This window comes from Ascaphus truei, chromosome 18, assembly GCF_040206685.1.
Source record: "Ascaphus truei isolate aAscTru1 chromosome 18, aAscTru1.hap1, whole genome shotgun sequence".
Lineage (NCBI taxonomy): Eukaryota > Metazoa > Chordata > Amphibia > Anura > Ascaphidae > Ascaphus > Ascaphus truei.
Genome location: NC_134500.1, coordinates 22,823,997 through 22,845,439, shown reverse-complemented (window position 1 = coordinate 22,845,439; position 21,443 = coordinate 22,823,997). Strand labels below are relative to the sequence as shown.

Here is a 21,443-nt window from a genome sequence, read left to right as displayed (position 1 = left end):
TAGGTTTGGAAGGGTCATTCTCATTGGCCCACCGCCAGTGCCTTGCTAATCTGTCTGGACACTGGCGATTGGCCACTGGTTGCTCTGTTACCACTCCCACTTGATTGAGAGCTTCCATATATACCGAGCCCTCCCCTCAGCTGCTATTCCCTTTGAAAAAGTTACTGTCGTGACGAAACGCGTCAGGGAGGCAACCACGACACTACGTCATCACGCAGTGTGCGCTTTACGGCCGGAGAGCGCATGGAGCTGATTTGAGGCTGAAAAATCTCTATACTACATGGACGCTGAGAGAACTTGTTCCCTATCACCTACTACTGCTGCAGATACACCTGAGGGACCCTATACCAATCAGATGTGTTCCTGGACGGTGTGGCTTTGCTGGTGGGGATTATATATATATATCACAAATTGCCTTTTTAACTCCTATCCTTGTGAGTGTCCTTAATCCCCTTGTGCTTTTTATTGATTAAATGTACTGTTTTACACTATGGGAGGTGCGCTCTCTGTTCTTCTTTTTCTATAGTTTTCCTGTTGGAATTGGTCATTCCTTCTGAGAGCAGCCGTGGATCCCTGAACAGCATCTCATATATACCATCATTGACTTTGCACTGGATTTCCATCAAGGGTTGGACTTTACTCTATTTTTTGTATCCTATCCCCATTTTTTCCCTGTTTGATCATTAGCACATTCCTATATCACTTTTTCCCCCCTTTTTTTCATATATTTTTTTTATATTCAAATATACTGTTTGTCATATTTTTTAAATTGATTTATATTGTAATATATTGCACATACTATTGCACTTTAATAATTTATAATTAATTATTTTTATTGATACTTGTATTCACGAGTGGCGCTACTGAAACTCTTTTTATATATATATATATATATATATATATATATATAGTATATTCTAATGTTGGTTCTAGTCTATAGCTATTCCATACATTTTTTAATTATATATACTTTTGACCTTTCCATTTTTTATTATTTTTTGGAAATATCTTATACAAAACTCAATGACACTTTTTTTTTAAATTATCTTTTTAAGTTATTGTACATTGTGGGCAGGCACGGACCGTTCACATATTCAAACATTGTACATGCTTCATAAGTATGTAGGCACATGTGCAAGTGTTGTATACATGTGGGTATAACTTATTCTCTAGAGATTAGGAATGGATCCTCTGAAAAACTTTGTAAATATCTTATCTGTAAATAATTGAAAGAATGACTAATGGACATTGAGAAAAGAAATCCTTTATTAATTGATGGGGCTATAAAACCTGAGTCCAATGGCTGTAGCATTTTCCCTATGAAGTGACAATTAGTCAGGAAACGCGTAGGATTGAATCCTGTGCGCAGAGCTGTTTTCACCACAATTTCCAGCGCCAACCTGAAAGTTTCTCGTGGCATGCATTGAGGGCTTCAGGTGAGTGCTTTCTTTTACAACAAGCAGAGGGATCGAGGAGGACTTTACACAGCCACAGACGGGTATCCCACTTCCTTAAAAGTGTGAAAGTATTTTTATATCTTCAAAAGAGTAAGTGTAATACTTACCATGTTCTATTTTACATTTGTATAATAAATTGTATTACGTTATGGGCCTTTTGCGCTCTTCTTTATCTACCTTATATATTTTCACACCTGCAATTTGTCTAGCAAGGACACTTTACTGCACATTGAATAGGCATTAAGTGATAATCCTCCTATAAAAGAGCATTGACTAGCTCAGTGGTTCCCAACTCCAGCCCTCATGGACCACTAACAGTGCAGGTTTTAAGGCTTTCCTTTCATTAGCACAGGTGGCCCAATCATTGTGACTGAACCACCTGTGCTCAACCAGGGGTATCCTTAACCTGCACTGTTAGTGGTCCTTTAGGACTGGAGTTGGGGACTGGAGTTGGGGACCAACTGGACTAACTTGTAACATCATACAGAAGCCCCTGCAGATGCACTTAACAGAACGCCTTCCTACTGTCTCTGTACGTTCTTCCTACTTACAGTACCAATTAGATTGTAAGCTCTTTGGAGCAGGGACTTCTTTTCCTAAATGTCAATTTTATGTCTGAAGCGCTTATTCCCATTATGTGTTATTTGTATTATTTGTTATTTATATGATTGTCACGTGTATTGCTGCTGTGAAGCGCTATGTACATTAATGACGCTATATAAATAAAGATATACATACAGTACAGGATTGGTTGAAGAGTTGAAGCAACACGTGTGGTCTTTAAACCACAGGTTTACCTCTTGTTCTGTAGGGTTCATTTTCATACTGTATCCTAAATTGATATCACTGTGCTACTGACTAATTACATTTACAATTTGAGACGTTTTTAAAAGCTTCTGAAATTAAGGTTAAAAAAATAAATAAACATCACCAGAAAAAACAACATATTGCTTTTGTATAGTCTAATTGGAATATCCTATATAATGTATGATGTAGACTTTAAGTGAGAAGTGTCTGTTAAAAATAGGGCGTCTATTGCAAACATTCCAACTGAGCAGTGCTAAGAGAGTTATTTACTGTACCTGGGCTTTCTGTAGATACAGAACATAGGGCCTCATGCAGAGAGCATAGAATTTTCAAATTGGCGAATTTCATAAAAAGTAGCTTTTTTGGAGAGTTTTATTCTCCATATGCAGAAAAGTGCGAATTCTGCTATGTTTAACATGGATGCGTGTGGCGAGTTTGAATGGGAAAGATGCGCGCTTCAGAAATGTGTAAAAAAAAAAATCGCGGCTTTTTTTCCCCCTTTGCTATAGGCGGCGAGCGCCATCTTATTGCCAACTTTTCCTGGCACGGCAAAAATGAGAAAATCGCACCATTTCCCTGGCGCGAACAGCCGCTACATGCCGTTCGTACCTCTCTGCATTCGGAGAGTTTTAAAAATGGCGAGATGGAGGTTCTCGCCAGCCGCGAGGCGAGTTTTAGCAATAGAAAAAACAAAATGGCGCGTTTTTCGTAACTCGTCATTTTCTGCCGGTTTCTGCGCGAAATTGTACAAAAAATGGCGAATTTTGAAATAACGATGCTCTCTGCATGAGGCCCATAGACAGTTATATATGTTTGGTAAGTAACAGAAGGTCTATACATTGAATATTGTTACTGTGGCTTATCATGGGCTGCACAGTGAATATGACAGGTATTACTTACTGTACTAAGATTGTGGTTTAACCTACCTTAAGCGTTAGTCTGACAGCGCTGCACTCTTGCAATGGGTTAAGTTTCAGTGTTTCTCCCAGGTTGCCACATCCCGATGTCTTATGCTGCATTTCACAGCAAACACAAACTCCGTCGCTGTTGATATTAATCTAAAAGAAGGAGCGTAATTAACACATATAAATGAATTGAAATAAAGCTTTTCTTGATTATTGAACCACAAAAGTGACTACAAAAACATTCAGAACGAAGTAAAGGTTCATGGACCCAAATAGGAGATATAAATGAAGTATATTAAGTGGACTGAATTCAGCTGGAACATGTAACTCTCCATTAAACTTTAGGTAGCTATGAATATTGCCACGCGGATATCCCATAGCTATTAAACTGATGCATTAATAGACACGCCCTACAGTATTCACCCTGCATTTCTCAACAATCAATGGCCTCTATTCAATATAGTGAGAAACCATATTTTCTTGCGCTGGAAATTTTTTGTCTCTATTCAAATGAAATAAACTGCAATCTTTCAGAGCAATTAAATAGGAGCCAACGTTTCAAGTTATTTTTCTCCTGCCTCAGATTGCATTGTGGGGAAAGTTAGAGGCGTTAGGGACTGGTTACTTGACAATCATACTGTACAGGCAGTCCTCGTTTTACAACGCTTCGCTTTACAACGAATGGCTTATCCAAAGCTATGCAATGCAAACCTATGTTCATTTTTACAACGCCAAAACGGCTTATTCAACGCTCTTACAACGCTTTGCAAAGTTGTTTGTGTATATAATATATATATATATATATTATATAATATTATATTATATTATACTTTATATTATATTATTATATATTATGTTATATTATATATATATAATACAGTATATACACTATATAATTTATGTGTGTGCTGTGTATCTTATTGCCTGCATAAAATATTTGGTGTATTTTAGTGTTAAAAATGCCTTCAGGAACGGAAGCTTTCATTTAAACTGTGTTCCTATGGGAAAATGTGTTTCGCTTTAAGACGTTTCGCTATCCAACGCCATTTTGAGTAACGCATTGTGTCGGATAACCGAGGACTGCCTGTATTGTAATTGGACCCATTGGGGACAATATGGCATGGGAACTCGAAACTCGAATTTACTGCAGTGGGAGTTTCTGTGCGATATTGCTGCCATCGGAAATATACATTTCTTTTTATATATATATATAGCAAATAAAAAGATCACAGGTGAGCACATTCACATGTCTTAGGCAGGTCTGTTGCCTTTTTCACCCACCATAACTTGGAACGTGATCAAAAAAGAGAACTATCTTGGACATGCACTCACAAGAGAACAGAATAAAAGGGCATGTAAGAGATAAATCTCTATCGTTGTGATGTCACCATTTGGAATATTGCACCCTAATACCACCTGTATCTACACATATGTGAGTGTCTGGTTCTCTGGACTGTTATATAATATTTTATTTTGTGAATACAGATTAGCTATATACCTGGAAGAAGGTCCCATTCTGAGGATCGAAATGTCGGTTCACTCTGGTGCTTATGTTTTAATACATACAGTACTATTTTTGGTACTATCTAGTGTGCTGTCTCTTTTTGCCAGATGCCAATCTGGTGAATGTGGAATATGGTAACTATATGGGACGAGCATCTATCTTTAGGATTTTGATGGTGTTGTGCATTGCTGGACATATATATATATATATATATATATATATATATATATATATATATATATATATATATATATATATATATATATATATTCCCCCAGTGTTTCCCTGACTTAAAGGGAAACAGTATCAAAAAAGCAGATCAAGAATGATATTAAAGGTTTCTACGTTCATGATTGGCTACGTGTGCTCATAACATTGTAGACAAAGGACTCTGGGTTTGAGCAGCAACTCTCCATGCTCTGCGTATTTATTACTAGGGAAACACTATCTTTAATACCACGATCGTTGAGCAATTAAACCAAACAAGACAAAGATTCATAACACAGAATGAAACACGGGCAAAAAAACATTTCAAACAACATACAGTACATTATGTCATCAAATTGTCCTATTATTTGCAAACTTCAGTTAAAACGGCAATGTTTGGACAATTAATTCTCACATTAATTAATATGGTATTTAACAAGACTATAAATAAGCCGAGTTTCCGCTGATAGTCGAGTCACCGGCAACAAAGTTTTCAAGAAAGGCGGCTATTGTCTCACAACAAATCGAGCAATGTCTTGAAGTCAAACAGAAATGTAAATACTGGATACCACCTCAACTCTCACATTATTGAGACTTGAGAAGAAATGCGTTTAAAATAATATCACAAACTACCAAACACCTCCATGTAACAATCTCATTCGCAACAAACGGTCTGAAAGTTCAAAACAAAAAAATACCACACAACTCATTATTCACAAGAAGTCCGTGATCTATGAAAAGTTACACTGTACATTTAAAAATTGGAAATCCGGCTCTCCAGTGGACATGTGGAGCAAAGTTATTCAAATTTATTTACATAACTCAAGCAATTCATCAACTTTCCGGTCCCCGTATGGACATTTTTCAAGATAGAAAAACAGTCATACCTGTCTGCTAAATATGCCCACCAAATGCCAGGGGAAACATGGCAGGGGGCATGGAGGGGGCGGCAAAAATGGCTGCACGAGCCCAAGTGCAACTGTTGCTAGGCAATTATCCTAATAGGGCTGTGCTACGTGTGATACAACAATAGAATAAGCCTTATTGTGACTATACATCATTATACATATCTCGCTTCATTATAATACATTTAAATCATAGTAGGAACAAAAAGCAGTGTCCATACTATATATGAAACTAAGCATAAATAAACTGTATATTAGAATATATACACTTGTGTAATATTACTGTTCTAAAGTTCTTGCGACTCACTGTCAAATATGAATGCTCTATTATTCTAGCAACCATGCTCAAATATCGATGAAGAAAGATACAGCCTCGCCGTGGACTGCAGATAAAATGTGATGACCAGCAGGAGACTACATCGTGTATAGCGTGTATGGCAAGTCTGTACATAGCAATACTTACTATAGTTAACACGAGAGCGACAGTGCTTTTTCTAGTCTTCTTCCACCCAATACACGTTTCCCTTGGCGTGTGGTGGTGGGCATATTTAGCACACAGGTATCACTGATTTATTTTTTTATCCCCCATGTGGGGACTGAAACGTGGATGAATTGCTTGTAATTATGTAAATAAATGTGAATAACTTTTTTCACAAGTCTACTGGAGAGCCGGATTTCTATTTTTGAGTTATAGTATATCAACCAGATGTCTGGACAGACGTGCACCTGTGGCAGGATCTACTTGGAATTGCCAGTGTTCCTTTTTTCTACAGTATGTGAACACCGTGGAAAACTAAATAAAAACTTGTTGCACCGTGAATAATTATCACTGCCAGCTAGATGTCAAAGTAAATGTCTACAGATTGTTGTTATACATATAGCAGGGTTCCCCCCTGGGTCCCCTTACCTCCGGGAGTGTGCGGGTGCCAGCGGCAGAGTGCGCGCGCATCCAGCGAATGCCGGGAGGTTGTGGAGGTAGTGTGGGCAATCAGGGAGCGCTCTGGTGCACCGGTGGCTCCGCGGCGGCCCAATTCCACAGGGCGGTGCCATCTTGCATCTAATCGCGCATGCGCAGTGTCCCTCAATAATAAGGCGGCCAGTAAGGAGGGCTCCACGGGGACTACAGCCCCCCAAAGGTCATAGGGTTGAGCATCACGTGCGCCACGGCAGCCAATAGGGCTCTGAGATTCCCTGCACCACAGATATAGATACAATTTGCACGCTTGGACCCTGCAAGTCGGAGCTGGGACATCAGAGGGTTAGGGTGTGTATGTGCAGGGTGTCAGTGGCCCCCTGCACTAGGCCAAAGATCCCCGTTAGGTGCCGACTCCCACATAGCTTGTGGTTGCGATAGGGACTTGCCCCTTAGACAGGTACATTGCCATTAGTTCAGGTGTACAGCCAGGAAGCGGCTGCGGACTGGCGCTTCGGTGGTCTGGGACCAGACCACCCTCTTGAGCGAGACTGTACCGGTGGGACACTCCTGCCAGACACCACCCACTGCGGAGGCGGACACGTCGCCGACGGTGTGGGACCGTACGGCCTTCGTCTGCTTTACCGGGTGCCGGAACACCTGGCAGGTACAAGTGCACCAACTGTACACACACAAGTGGGGCAGCACTGACTCACACACTTGGGTGGGAATTGCTACTTGTGGACACCAGGGTGGTTGGGTGCCCAAGGGCCCCTCAGGACTTTGGGGAACTATCTATCCAGTTGTGGACACAGTGTGGGAAGGTGCTGGAGGGTACGGCTATGCGTGGCCTAGTTGGTGGGATTGTGATTGTTCTATTGCATACAGTAAAACTGTTGCTCTTAGCAGTGTGCGTTTGATTGCATGGGGTCCTGTAACGGGGTTATCCCACATAGTAGGATCCCGCACAGGTGGAGGCGCTGGCTTCAGACAGATCAGTCACACCCCAGGCTCCCAGCAGCGGAGGCTCAGCCCTCCTTTGAGCCACAGGTAACGCACCACACACACGGTAGCCGCCATATCTCCCAGGGGGTGTGGAAAAGTGCGCTACATACAATTTGTGAAATAGAGAAAAAAGTGCGCTTCAAAAAAAAGTGTGTCCTAATCAACACCTTGTCAGCGTATAAGATACATGTCTAGATGAAGGTGTATACATTGAGATGTGTATTGCACAAATATAAGAAAAAGTATATACAAAAGTGTTACAATTTATATTATATCTTACATAAGTGATCTTTGATCACAACTTTACCACCTCAAAAAATGGACAGGTGTCAAGGTGTTTGCCCTATGGACAGAGAACACACAAACATAAAAACACAAACACACAACCAAAGAGGTCACAAAGTCTAGTCGAAGTCTTCACTTCGCTCACTCATCCAATTATTTATTTTTTAATCCAATCTGAACGGAGGGGCTTAGGACCACCTCTGTTTATCAGCAAATGACCCACTTAAAGCAGCAGTCTAAGTTGCCATTTTTTTTATTTTAAATGTTTCCCTTTAATATGTGCATCAATACAATACACAGAATTCTAATTAGTTAGCTAAGTGGCTGATTGATCCGTTCTCGGTGAAGATTTTGCTGTCAGTGCAGCAGAAGAGGATCAAAGATGAAAAGTTCCCTAGGCAGTCCCTAGATACAATTGGTGCACTGCTAGACAGAGAGCAGGGCTCAAAAAGGGGTGTGCCAGAGCCTGTTTCAGAAGAGAAAGGGGATGTAACTTTGCAAATGGTTGCTATAGAAACAAAAAAAGCATGTTACATTATAATACAATACTTCCGGAGATACTTGCCTGCGAATTAGGTCTTGGTAGCTGCTCTCCTAAGCTACCAAGGTTCATAATATGCCTGCTGTTCAGATATTTCCCAGCCTGTGGGCCAATAAGAAGCCGTGACATCATCGGTGCAACTTTCTATTGGCCCGTGTGACTGCGCTCTTCAAACGTGAGAGCCCTGCTTGCTGAGCCAAACCAGCTACGTGCATCCACTACGGAGCAAAGTATCTCCAGAAGTAGGGTGTTCCTGGAGCTGAAATAAACAGGTTTCAGCTCCAGAGACTGACTGACTGACTCTCTCTCTCTCTCTCTCTCTCTCTCTCTCTCTCTCTCCTCTCTCTCTCTCTCTCTCTCTCTCTCTCTCTCTCTCTCTCTCTCTCTCTCTCTCTCTCTCTCTCTCTCTCTCTCTCTCTCTCTCTCTCTCTCTCTCTCTCTCTCCTTGCTGCCTGTTAACAGGTGCAACTTCATTAGCTACATGTGTTGTTACACTCAGAGAAGTTTCACATGCAAAAGGTACAATATATGCAACAAGTTACAAGTCTACAATACAACGTTATATCAGTTCCCAGGTGTCTTTTTAGAGTAGGCCATTTTCCCCAAAAATGTTAAGAGTAATGTATATACTTTTATATATTACACACACACACACACAGATTTTTTCTGCCTCTTTCATAAGATACTGTGGTTCAAGGGCCTTTGAAATCAGTATACAAATCAAGACTGCAAAAACAAAATAGGCAGCTGCCATGAACAGAAGTTTGAATATGCCCAGATTTTAAGTGACATAAATTACTGAAGTGCTGTATGTTTAATTATGACTGACAGTTTTTATTAGCAGCCGAGTTTAAATAATCTGGCATTCTGCTCATGTACAGTGCTTAGTACAGGCTTCTAAAGGAGGATTTCATTTTCTGCCTACACAAATGAATACCCTTCAGCATTAGAAAACAGAGAAATCTAGTAGTATATTTCTTCACGTTTGAATGTTCTCCCTATAGACTTGGAATCTAACTCAAACCCACCAATTCTTGGAATATTGTCCAATTATGATGATACCAACATCTTGCCATTAAGGTTGGTTCTAGATTAGAGGAGCTTCAGCCAGTGCTGTAATGTTACATTGGATGAATAATTCAAAGGTGCAAGCCTACCTTGGACATCAATAAACTAATGGCAAGTGACATGTTGTACCGATTAAGGGCCATCTAAGTAAGGGCCGTTCTATAGTGGCGGGGCGTGCTACGCCGTGCGCGCGCACGGCAGTTATAGATGGCTGAGGTTAGTCAGCCCTTCTATACAAGGGCAGCGCGCACACGGCAGGGAGCACACAGACGAAAATCATCTTTTCGTATGTGTGTATCTGCACAAATTTAATAAATATTTTATTTTTACCAATTTTTTTAAAAATAAATAATAAATTACACACACACACACACACACACACACACCACACACACACACCACACACACACACACACCACCACACACACACACACACACACACACGGTACCTTCACAGCTCTCACAGTATACTTACAAAAAGCATGCGGCACGTGCACGCGCCTTCGAACAGGCACGCGCGCGCGCACGGCCGCACACACTATATAACAAGCCCTAAGCAGTGCTACTCCACAGAACACCTTCTAGCAGGCTTAGTATATATGACCCGTTCAGGTGAAGAGGCTGCAAGATGCCCTGCGACACGGAAGGTGTTTTATGGTCGTGGCATAACGGCCGTGGCCAGATGTCCTAGACTGGTGGGGTCTGCGGATTGTACCGGCGCTTGTAAACTTTTATTGAATTGTAAGTGTACTGCAGCTATTTTTCTTCATAAAAAATGCTTTCCCCAATATTTATCTGGCGCTCTTCTCCCTATCTGCTTTGTTTGGGGTTTTCTTGGTGTTTAAACTACAGCCATAAATTGTGAGCAACAGCACGCAAAACAAGCACATAAACCGCGTGCCTTTTAGCTTCACAGTCATTAAAAGGTCGTTCGAGGAGTTAACGCACTGCCTTGAACAGTTTGTGCTGCTGCTAAGCAAAGTTACACCCGTGCAGAGGAAACCCTCTAGTCCTGTGAAATGGTTTATTGGTCATGTGCCGATTTTATTGGAATAGCCATTAAAACAGTGCATGAACAGCACAGCTCAATTCATTAAACAGTGACCGTTACAATGTTTCATGCACTATTATAGTAGCAGTGACAAAGCTATAAAAATACGTGCAAGAAAATACTGTAAGGTGTATATACTTCATACACAGAAGGAATTTAACACTTAAGGTGCAATCCCATGTAGCCAGATAAAATACAACCTTGTGTACAGTAAATAATTAAACTGCCTAATTCAGTTCCTTAAACTAATCTAACAATGCTAATAGCAAATATGTGGCAGCTTTCATTTCTTTGGAAATTCATTGCAGATTAAATTTTTAGGAGCCTCTGAATGTGGGATTGTTTATCAATCCCATATTTACTTTACCCTTACCCCACCCTGTCCTCATCAGGGAGCATATAAAGGTAAGAGCAGGTGAGAGAGGGGGTGCCTGGATGTGCAAACTCTTGTTGAATATACAGTGACATCAGACAAAAGCGAGCAGCCAGAGGGACCCCCACCCCAAGTCTCAGCTCCCCATGTTCACAACCAACAGTAACTTTTTAAAAAAGTGTGTGTGTGCAGATCACGTGCATTTTAAGTGAACTTCTTTGGGTTTTGTCACAGAAATTGTATTTGTGATGGTGATGTTTTTAATTAAAAATCAAAACACAATTTCAGTGCCAAAATGCAATGAAGTTTGACTTAGAACGCATGTTTTACCTATTTGCACTTCTATTTGTATAGTAACTGGGAATTCCTCGTTTGCATGTGTCTGTGTGTCTGTGTGTGTGTGTATGTGCAGCTCTGTGTGTTTGTGTGTCTCTGTGTGTGCGTCTCTGTGTGTGCACCTCTGTGTGTGCGCGCGCCTCTGTGTGTGCGCCTCTGTGCGTGCGTCTCTGTGTGTGTGTGAGACAGATCAGATCATGGTGAAAATATAATAGAACGAATAATATCCAGTCCCAGGTAACCAAATCGAACGCAACTCGTCTTGAACTGATTGAATGAGACAGATAGATGGTGGGTGGCATGTCTGCCAAATAATTACACTGTTCTACTGTATATCTGTCTTGTATACTATATAATTTAATTGTAATTAATATATGTATTTGCCTCGCACTCTCCCTTACCCTGCTGACGAAAAATGCCAATGCGGCAGGCGAGGGAAAGACCAGTTTTACTTCGTTTTTAGTTCGAGTTCGGGTCCAGTGCACATATCTGAGCTGCGGGATTCGTTTTGCTTGGATCGTTGGGGGGGGGGGGGAAGCATTCATCTTAAAACAACACAGACTCAATCATCTCTAGACTAATTTCTATGTTTATTAGTTATCAAATATTGTGTGTAAAAATTCCTGTTTTATGCGATTTACACTCAGTAAAACCCCTTATTGGTATTTCTTCACTTCTTTATCTTTACACAATCGCGCACAGCGGAGGCCTAACAGTGTGTAGCTGCCTTAATTACAGCACCAGGAGGCCCTGGTTCAATATGAAGAACTTGACTTTTGCTCTTTTCTGGATGTTAAAGCTGCAGTTCAGTCTTTTTTTTTTTTATTTATTTATTTTTTTACTTCAATAGTTTCATGTGTGCAATCTCTAATTACCTAAAGAACTGTATAGCTGCCGGTCAATTCTTTCTCCATGTATTGATCGGCGAAATTTGGTGACATAATTAGTGAAGGGATCTGTTTTTCTTCTGCTTCTGTCTCTCAGTGGAAGCTCATGAATATTCATGAGCACTCCTGCACTGACATGTGGTAGAGGGAGGGCAGGGCTGACAAAGGGGTGTGCCAGGGCTTGTGACAGGACATGAAGGGGCAGTGCCTTAGCAAATGGCTGTTAAAATAGAATACAAGAAAATTGGTCTTTCAAAGTTGTTTTTTTTAAAACAGAAAATGCTAAAAGTATTTTTTCTTATGACAGAACTGATTTATTAAAAAAAACACACATGCAGGATATTGGCTGAACTGCAGCTTTAAAATGGTTGCAGGCAACATACTGTACCAGCCACACCACCGGCCATCAATTATGATGTCGTTCCCCCAATGTTTTCATTTATGATAAACTAGCCCGCACACTTGCCGGCAGTCATTTTAGTCTAAAAACTGAGCTAAAGTTGCTTCTTCTGCACAAAGACAAAAAAAAATGTGAGCATCACAGTGTGTGTGCTAGAGAGAAAACACACACACACCGGTTTTATAGGATCTTCCTAAAAATCCCACATGGGGCCAAAATGAACTACATGCAAAGTCATTTGTAGGTTTATTGGGTCAGACCTTATTACCTGTTACTGTACCTTTTTGTAGAAAAGCCAAAATTAGACAAACATAAAAAGTATATATTTTGACTTTTTTGGGTTGTTAATTTCCATTGATCAATGTGACTTGGAAGAAGGAGGATTCTTCTTGATCCTCCTCCCTTTGAGAATGAAAACATATTGGTCCATATTCACAGAGCAGACTTCTGCCATACGGTACCTTTTGTTGTATTTCAATCTAAAACTCTCCAACCCTTATATCCCCTTCACCCAATTTTCCAACTCTATCTGTCCATGAAATGTCTGTTAATTGAACGTATAACCCAGTTCATTTAATTTAATCATGTATTGTTATAACTCTGTTCCCAGGACACACATGAAAACGAGAGGTAACTCTCAATGTACAGTATTACTTCCTGGTAAAACATTTTATAAATAAATACGTTTGGCTTGAAAGGGCTGTGAAGTGTCTTCTATAGTCAGAAGGTGCCTGCTTGGTAAATATGCCTGTTATGCATGTCTACTCTATGTTAGGTTAAGGTCCCGCTGCCTCAGACCACGCGCCCGCACTGCAGACAGGCGGCGCGTGAAGAAGCACTTGACCGCTATATGCGGTCTGTAGGGAGCGGGAGGGGGCGTGGTTTGACTGTCAAAAACTTTGCCAGGTCTGAGATGAGACCGTGGTAACATCCCCGTCCCCCCCCACAGCCCACACATAACACATACATACACACATACATATGTAGCCATGTTTAAAAATGGTATACAGTTCTCTCTCATGCTGGCAGTAAGCCTGGTAAATATACAGGATTGCCAGCATCAATCATGGAGGTTTGCCCTCACACCCTGGTGAGGTGTCATATGTATTCAAAGGGGGTGGTAACATACTCTGAGTCCACTGTTAGTGACATAAGAGGTGTGGCTATTCCCTAAGTTATATAAGACACAGCACTGCCCAAAGTTAGTGTTCAGGTTCAAGTAGTGGTTCAAGAGTGTGGTACTTTAGTGATAAGTTAAGGAAATCAAGGTCTGCAGCAGTAAGGTTGGCAGGTACAAAGAGAGAGTCTACACTGTGTCCAGGGACCTGGCACAGGTGGTGATCTCCCTGAGGGGAGAGGTGATCCAACTCCATTGGGAGGGCAGAATCTTCTGAAAGACAGTACTGTAAAAGAATGAGCGGCTGAGCTGATCGCTGTGAGGGGAAGTTTGCCTACACCATGCAAATAAAAATGCCCAGATTCAACAGACCCTTGCTGTGTATGTGTGGAGTCATTGCACAGAAGGAGGCACCACAGAGGAGGTCCTCATCAGATACATCCCCCTGCGGACGCAGAGATCCTGATGAGGTAGAGGTGCGGCACTGGATATAGGTAGGACTCAAGCACACTACCTCAGCTGCCTGTCTTGCTGATATCCCTACTAACATCATGCGGGAGACTCAGGAGTCCTGTAGCCAACAGGTGCACCACCAGACACAACCATGTAATGGGAACCGGGTAGACCACAGGGGCCAATCTGAGATTGGGTGGGTCAAGGGGGGTCCAGAAAAACCGTTACATTTGGAGGCGCTGCTGAGAGACCTATCAACAGGACAGGCTTTTGCTAGGCACACTAGGAAACAGGGAGAGTGTATGCTGCCAGTCAGTGCTGTGGATGGAGATGGAGCCTAGGGGTAGCCAGGGGGCTGATGGATTTGTCAGCTCGCAGGGACGACCTAGGATCCTGAGAGGGGTTAGGTGGGTCTAGAGACAGGGCTATAGCTGTCCTAGTCACCTTGAGGCAGCTAGTTGGTAGGATGCCTAAAGGGATAGCCTGTTAACGAGGTCAGGAATTCTGGAGAGGGTCTGCGCTAGGCTGGCCAACAGAAGGTAGACACCCTAGTACTGCATGGAGAAGCCAGAGTACTCTAGCCAGTTCCAGACCACTGACCACAGAGCACAGACTGGAGGGAGGAGGACACAGCATACACAGAGAGAGTGAGTCTAGCCTGAGGTAGTGCAACACGAGTCAGACATACATCAGGTACACAGGTGGTGCATCGGGCATTCTTTATTGCATCGGTATGGCAGCTGCCCCGCAGAGAGGAGCTCCATGTGTGATAACAGAAACAAATACCGTGAAAAGATGGCGACCGCAAGAATGGAGGATCCGCGTGGCGCGGAAAGTCCAAAATGGCGGACGGAGACAGATGGAGGGAGCGCACATGGTGTGCGTTCCACTGAAGAGCAAGCGGCAGAAGGGACTTTTGCAAGCATGCTGTGGAGTGGCGCCAAGGCTGTGGCCGCGCCGTTTTGGTCCTGCATAGGACCGCGGGGTGCTACCCTGGAGGACAGTGTTGAGGACATTGTGGTTGTGTGTGGAAGGAACGGAGAATCTGTTCGCCAGACGGCGATGCCTATGCAAAGATCCACCTCAATTGCAATTGTGAACGGCCGTGCAAACCAAGATGGCGGCTCTTGCTTCCCTGGGAGACCGCGTGGGCCGAGTGCAGAACATTCGGAAAATGCAAAAGTTGCAAACAGTTGGCCGGGATTGGCGCCAAAAGGAGAACCCCACCTTGCTGGGGGGTATGGCGCGAAAGCTGTGGCCGCGCCCTCATGGACAGTGACAGGCTCAGCGCCAGTGCTGGGTCACCCTGTAAACTTGTGGGACCCTCCCCTAATATCAACCAGGGGGAGTGGTTTCCAGCTGTGCCAAATGAGGATGGAGCTAGATGGGGGAGGAGTTACTAAACCGACCCCTGCCCTTCAGTTGCGAGGAGCTAAAGAACAGGAAAGACCACTGCAAAAAGTGTCTCCTGTCATCAACATGGCTAGCCAAGCCGAGAAGGAAATGGACATCTCTGCGCACCCCTACTCTGCACCGGGAGGCTTCCTGGTGCTCATGGCGGGTGGTAAACGAATAATTAAATGCCTATGTATGCAGTGCCGGCTGCCGGGTGGTGCGGTCAGCACAACGGCCAGGTGCCCCCAGTGTGGCATCCACTACTTATGGGCCGTGCAGTCATTCATACCTGGACAGACCGTGGAGGCGGGAGCGGACACAGCCATGCTGACGGCTGAAGCCCCGCGTGTGGCCTGGAAAGAACCAGTTGATCCCGGTACCTGGGGATCACTCCTATTGATTAAAACGGAGCCGGAAGAGAAAGGGGCCTACAAGCGAGGGGAGAACCGAGAACCTCACCATCGGTCCCCGATGGGAGTGCCACTCCCTGGGTTGAGTTCGGCTCCTCGGACGAGGAACAAGCGACCCCGACGACGGTGGTGATGCGCCTACCGGCACACCACTACAGCGGTGCTGTGGAAGAAACAGCACTCACCTGTGTTGCTGCGGAGCGGAGTCTCAAGTCGCCTGTGCAGAGGCAACTGGAGAGGCGGAGTCCCACGGCCGTGGTGACTGGCGGAGCAGCCGGAGGAGAAGATCCCATCCCGAGCCGATGGAGCGGTGAGCTACATCCCTACCCTCCACAGGCGCCAGTGGTGGCAACAGCGGAGGCAGGCCTAGCCCAGGCCCGAGCGGAGCGGAGCGGAGAGTAGGACCATCACTTCCGGCGGCGGATGTCGTTCTGGAGGAAGAGGTTCCGTGGGGAGCCCAACCCAAGATGGCGGCGGCGAGTTCTGCGAGATCAACGATGTCACATCCGGCGGGCACAGCGGAGCCGGATGGAAGATGGCCGCGTCCTCGCAACCAACCAGCTGTACCAGATTGCCTGGATCCGGAAAGAGCTGGCAGGCCCTGCGGAAGCCTGGGAGCAGTGAGACGGGAGAACCGGAAGGCCAGTCCGATGGCACCGGGCAAGGTAGCGAGAAGTTGCGGGTCATAGCCCCGAGGATGCCGGTAGTACTTCCCTATGCCCAACCACCAGCCATAGTTAAAGCCCCTGCCCCTGTCACCTTTTCCAATGGGTCCCAATCCAGCCAAGGGTTGTCTGGGGAGGCCCGATCTAATTCGGATGAACGGACTGGGGAGAACTTGGACTGGGGCGAGTGCTTTACATCGGATGATGGGTCGGGAGGGGGAGTGTACACACGACAAGTGTCTTGTTCCAGCGAGTGTACCAGTACCACAAGTGTCACCAGTAGGCCCAAAAGGTTAGGGTCGACTTCCCAATCTACTGGTACCTCGGGGATATCCTCCGGGGGAGAACTGGAGGATAGTGAGGGTTCGGTAGCGGTACTGGAGCAAGAGAGAGAGAGAGAGACCCGGTGGTGGGCACCACTGTTTGAGGGGTACGAGGCCTGGCTGGACCGTACTAAGTTTATTTTAAGGAGAGAAGGGGTAGTAGACTACTGGTGGGGAGTAGGGGAGTTCACAGAGGAGGAACGGCTAGAAGACCTTAGGCTTAGGTGGCACGACATTCACACAGGGGTAGTGGATCCCAAGGGGACAGCCAGATTCAGGGACCCCGTAGAACCAGATGAACCATTGTCATGGGTGCTGCCAGGCAGGGCAGGTAACACCAGATTGATCAGGTCCAGCCGGGCTGAGAGGGCCATAGTTACCAGATACAAGAAGTCCCACGGGTTAGAGTATCCCTATGTACCAGAGCCCTTGATGCAGGAGATCGAGGATGCGAGGGACGGCTGGTTGAGGGAAACCATTGAGGAATACATAATGACCAACGGTGGTGGGTACGCTGGGTACAAGATGGAGGAGAGGGTAACTCAATTAATGAGGGTGTGGAGCATTGGGCGCAATGTTTACATGCACAGGGTAGAGTACAGGCCAGAGAGTGGGCCACCCAGGGAATATAGTGTCACAGTCAAGGACATTGCGGGCAGGGAGGTAAAGAAGCCAGATCCCAGTCACTATTATTAGGAAGATACTGGGGCTTCTCCTTAGGAGCAGTGCAGTCTGCTGGTCAGCAGGCACTGTACATGTTGGTTAATCATGAGATAAAATAGCAAATGTGTGGTGCTACAAAAAAAAGCCTTTTAAGACAAAAAATATATCTTGATAGGAGAATCCTGTGGTGCAACCCCCCTGTGGTTGAATGGCTGAATAAGCCCAAGTAGAATAGGTGAAAGCTGCTGATATAGCTCCAATAATAAACCGACTAGCGGACTAGGGTCCCCACAATCACTGCAGTAAGGGACCTCACATATATGTGAACCAGCATATAAATGTCGGAATGGAGATTAACCAGAAAATATCCAAATAGTGAGATGGTAGATTGAAATAATTACTCACTCAGAGTCAGCTTGTCCTCCTTCTCATCCCTGTAGATGTATCTTCATCCACTTGAGGGGGGTGTGCATCCGTTTTTTCTATGGTCCTGAAAGTTTGCAGATGGGAAAAAGCAGGCACTGGCAGCCACACAGGATCAGCAAATAAAGATTAGTAAAGAGAGCTAGTTCCCATACAAAAGTTTAATGGATACTACAAAAAGATTACAACAACATTGTGGGGTGCTGAGCCCCCCCCACCAACGCGTTTCATGAGAGAACTGTATAATGTTATATCATGTATTGTTGTGTTTTGCAGTGCTGCCTGGAGGAAGATCTGACAAATTTAGGTCCCAGACGGGATGTTGGGATTCACCAAGGGGAGAATGTAGCCATGTTTAAAAATGGTAAACAGTTCTCTCTCATGCTGGCAGTAAGCCTGGCAAATATACAGGATTGCCAGCATCAATCATGGAGGTTTGCCCTCACACCCTGGTGAGGTGTCATATGTATTCAAAGGGGGTGGTAACATACTCTGAGTCCACTGTTAGTGACATAAGAGGTGTGGCTATTCCCTAAGTTATATAAGACACAGCACTGCCCAAAGTTAGTGTTCAGGTTCAAGTAGTGGTTCAAGAGTGTGGTACTTTAGTGATAAGTTAAGGAAATCAAGGTCTGCAGCAGAAAGGCTGGCAGGTACAAAGAGAGAGTCTACACTGTGTCCAGGGACCTGGCACAGGTGGTGATCTCCCTGAGGGGAGAGGTGATCCAACTCCATTGGGAGGGCAGAATCTTCTGAAAGACAGTACTGTAAAAGAATGAGCGGCTGAGCTGATCGCTGCGAGGGGCAGTTTGCCTACACCATGCAAATAAAGATGCCCAGATTCAACAGACCCTTGCTGTGTATGCGTGGAGTCATTGCACAGAAGGAGGCACCACAAAGGAGGTCCTCATCAGATACATCCCCCTGCGGACGGAGAGATCCTGATGAGGTGGAGGCGCTGCACTGGATATAGGTAGGACTCAAGCACACTACCTCAGCTACCTGTCTTGCTGATATCCCCACTAACATCATGCGGGGGATTCAGGAGTCCTGTAGCCAACAGGTGCACCACCATACACAACCATGTAATGGGGACCGGGTAGACCACAGGGGCCAATCTGAGATTGGGTGGGTCAAGGGGGGTCCAGAAAAACAGTTACACATACATACACACTTTTCCCCCGCAGCTCCTTCCCTTCGCCCCTCCCAAGCCGCCTCCCTTCCGTAGCTCCTTCCCTCATTGGTTGACTACCACACCACGTGACGTGTCAGAGCTGCAAATCACTAGGAGATTGCAGCATCGGCCGGCTGACACGTCACAGCACGCAGTCAGCCACGTCGGCAGGAACCAGCGGGGACCTCCAGACTGGAGGAAAGGGACTGGTGGCCCGCTGCCGTGCGGCCGCACAGACATTTTGCAGGCACAGGTCCCTGCCCTGTGGAGCTTAAAATCTATGTTTTTGGTGTCTGAGGCACAGGTAAAATGACTTGCCCAAGGTCACAAGAAGCCGATACCAGGAATTAAACCAGGTTCCCCTGCTTCAAACTCAGTGCCCGTCAGTGTCTTTACTCACTGAGCCGCTCCTTCTCCTCTGGAGCATGATCTGATCACGTTATAGGCCCTATATCAGAGTGTACCAATACTTCCAAGATGATAGGAGTCGCGAAAATATTATCAATTCTTGAGCACTAATTTTGTGGGAGCGAGTAAAAGGAATAATCTTTGACCTTTGTGGAAGTGGCGCCAGGTGTCTATTAAGCAAAGTTCTTTTGTTATCCCTCTAAATGTCTTTGCCATGTTATACAGAATGTTATTATGGAGTGTGACTGCTCTGGGTGTGTAGTTGTATCTACCTCTGGGTCCTGTACCATGTTGAAGTCTCATCCTATAATCATAGAGTGTTCATGGATTTCTCCTATAGCCTCTAATGTGGCCTTTAAAAACTCTACTTGTCGCTCATTGGGTGCGTATACTGTATATTCACTAAACTTATATGTAATCCTGTGAGATGGCTATGAACCACTAGGAATCTCCCTTTTTGATCTCTCCTAATCTCTAGGGTCTGAAACAGTATGTCCTGCTTTATTAGGATAGCTACCCCTCTTTTTTTAATTAGAAAACGATGAATAAAACACGGTGGGCTATGGCCCCCTAAACGGTGTTTGGAGGTTCCTCTATACCAAAATGTGTCTCCTGCAGGAAAACGACATCTACTTTTCATTTTCTGAATTCTGAGTTCGATTTTACAATATTTCCAAACATGTCCAAGAAAACTTTTTAAATTCTTGTCAGATTTTGCATATAAAGGGAGAAGGAGCGGCTAAGTGAGTAAAGACACTGACTAGCACTGAGTCTGAAGCAGGGGAACCTGGTTCAATTCCCGGTGTCGGCTCCTTGTGACCTTGGGCAAATCACTTTACCTCCCTGTGCCTCAGGCACAAAAAACAGATTGTAAGCTCCACGGGGCAAGGACCTGTGCCTGCAAAATGTCTCTGTAAAGCATTCTGTAAAACTAGCAGCGCTATACAAGAACAAACAATTATTATTATATAAACAAAAAGGCATCAACTATCACGATTAAACATAAAGGGACATATTACTAAGCAGTGATATTCCATAAAACACCTTATGACTCATTGAAGTAAATGGGCCATAAGGCCCATAATAGTCCAGCGCGCGAAGGTGTCTTACAGTATGCAATGCTTATTAAATATGGCCAAAATGACCATTCATTGTGGTTTCAAGTGGCACTGCACCCTTAGACAACGCATGCACATCAAAAAGGGAGCATTACTCCAAATATAGAACGGGAAATCAGAAAATGATATTGGGTTATCACCACACTAACTCAACCCTCTGTGCCAGTATTAGTCTGATTACATGTATCATTTAGACAGAATGTATCCTAATGAGTCATTATGTAAAGGAAAAAAAATATCAGTGCAATCACAATTAGCAGGTGACACTATTAACCGTGAGAATTGCAAGTACTGTTATTCCAAGAGGTTTAACGTAAATAAAAAGTAACCACAGCTCTGATTAAAGTGACCTCCTAAAGAGAAGGACTGTACTACAAAAATTATTACCTCTGATAAGATAGCAACTGTGGTTTTATTAATACCAAAAGGTCACAAAAAAAAACAAGCCTCTTCTCAGATCTATTCTGGTAAATTAATGCAAATAGCTGAAAATGTGATTAAAATGCAACAATTTCCCATTTTAACCTAACGCACAGGAGTGATTGCAATCTGCAGATGTGGATCTCTTGTGACGGACGTTTTTCATTGCGGTTTTACTTTTACCAGTGACTGGCTTATCTATAATATCAGATGCAACCTTCAGACCAATA

The 21,443-nt window shown here is 44.2% G+C and overlaps 1 protein-coding gene across 1 annotated transcript in view; it reads right to left on the bottom strand.

Moving 5' to 3' along the window:
* Nucleotides 1-21,443, bottom strand: part of ENTREP2 (endosomal transmembrane epsin interactor 2) — a 526,354-nt gene that overhangs the window by 135,161 nt on the left and 369,750 nt on the right. Inside the window, exon 4 of the mRNA XM_075575857.1 lies at nt 3,191-3,322. Coding sequence (XP_075431972.1) covers nt 3,191-3,322 — 132 coding nt within the window. The remainder of the gene's footprint in view (nt 1-3,190; nt 3,323-21,443) is intronic.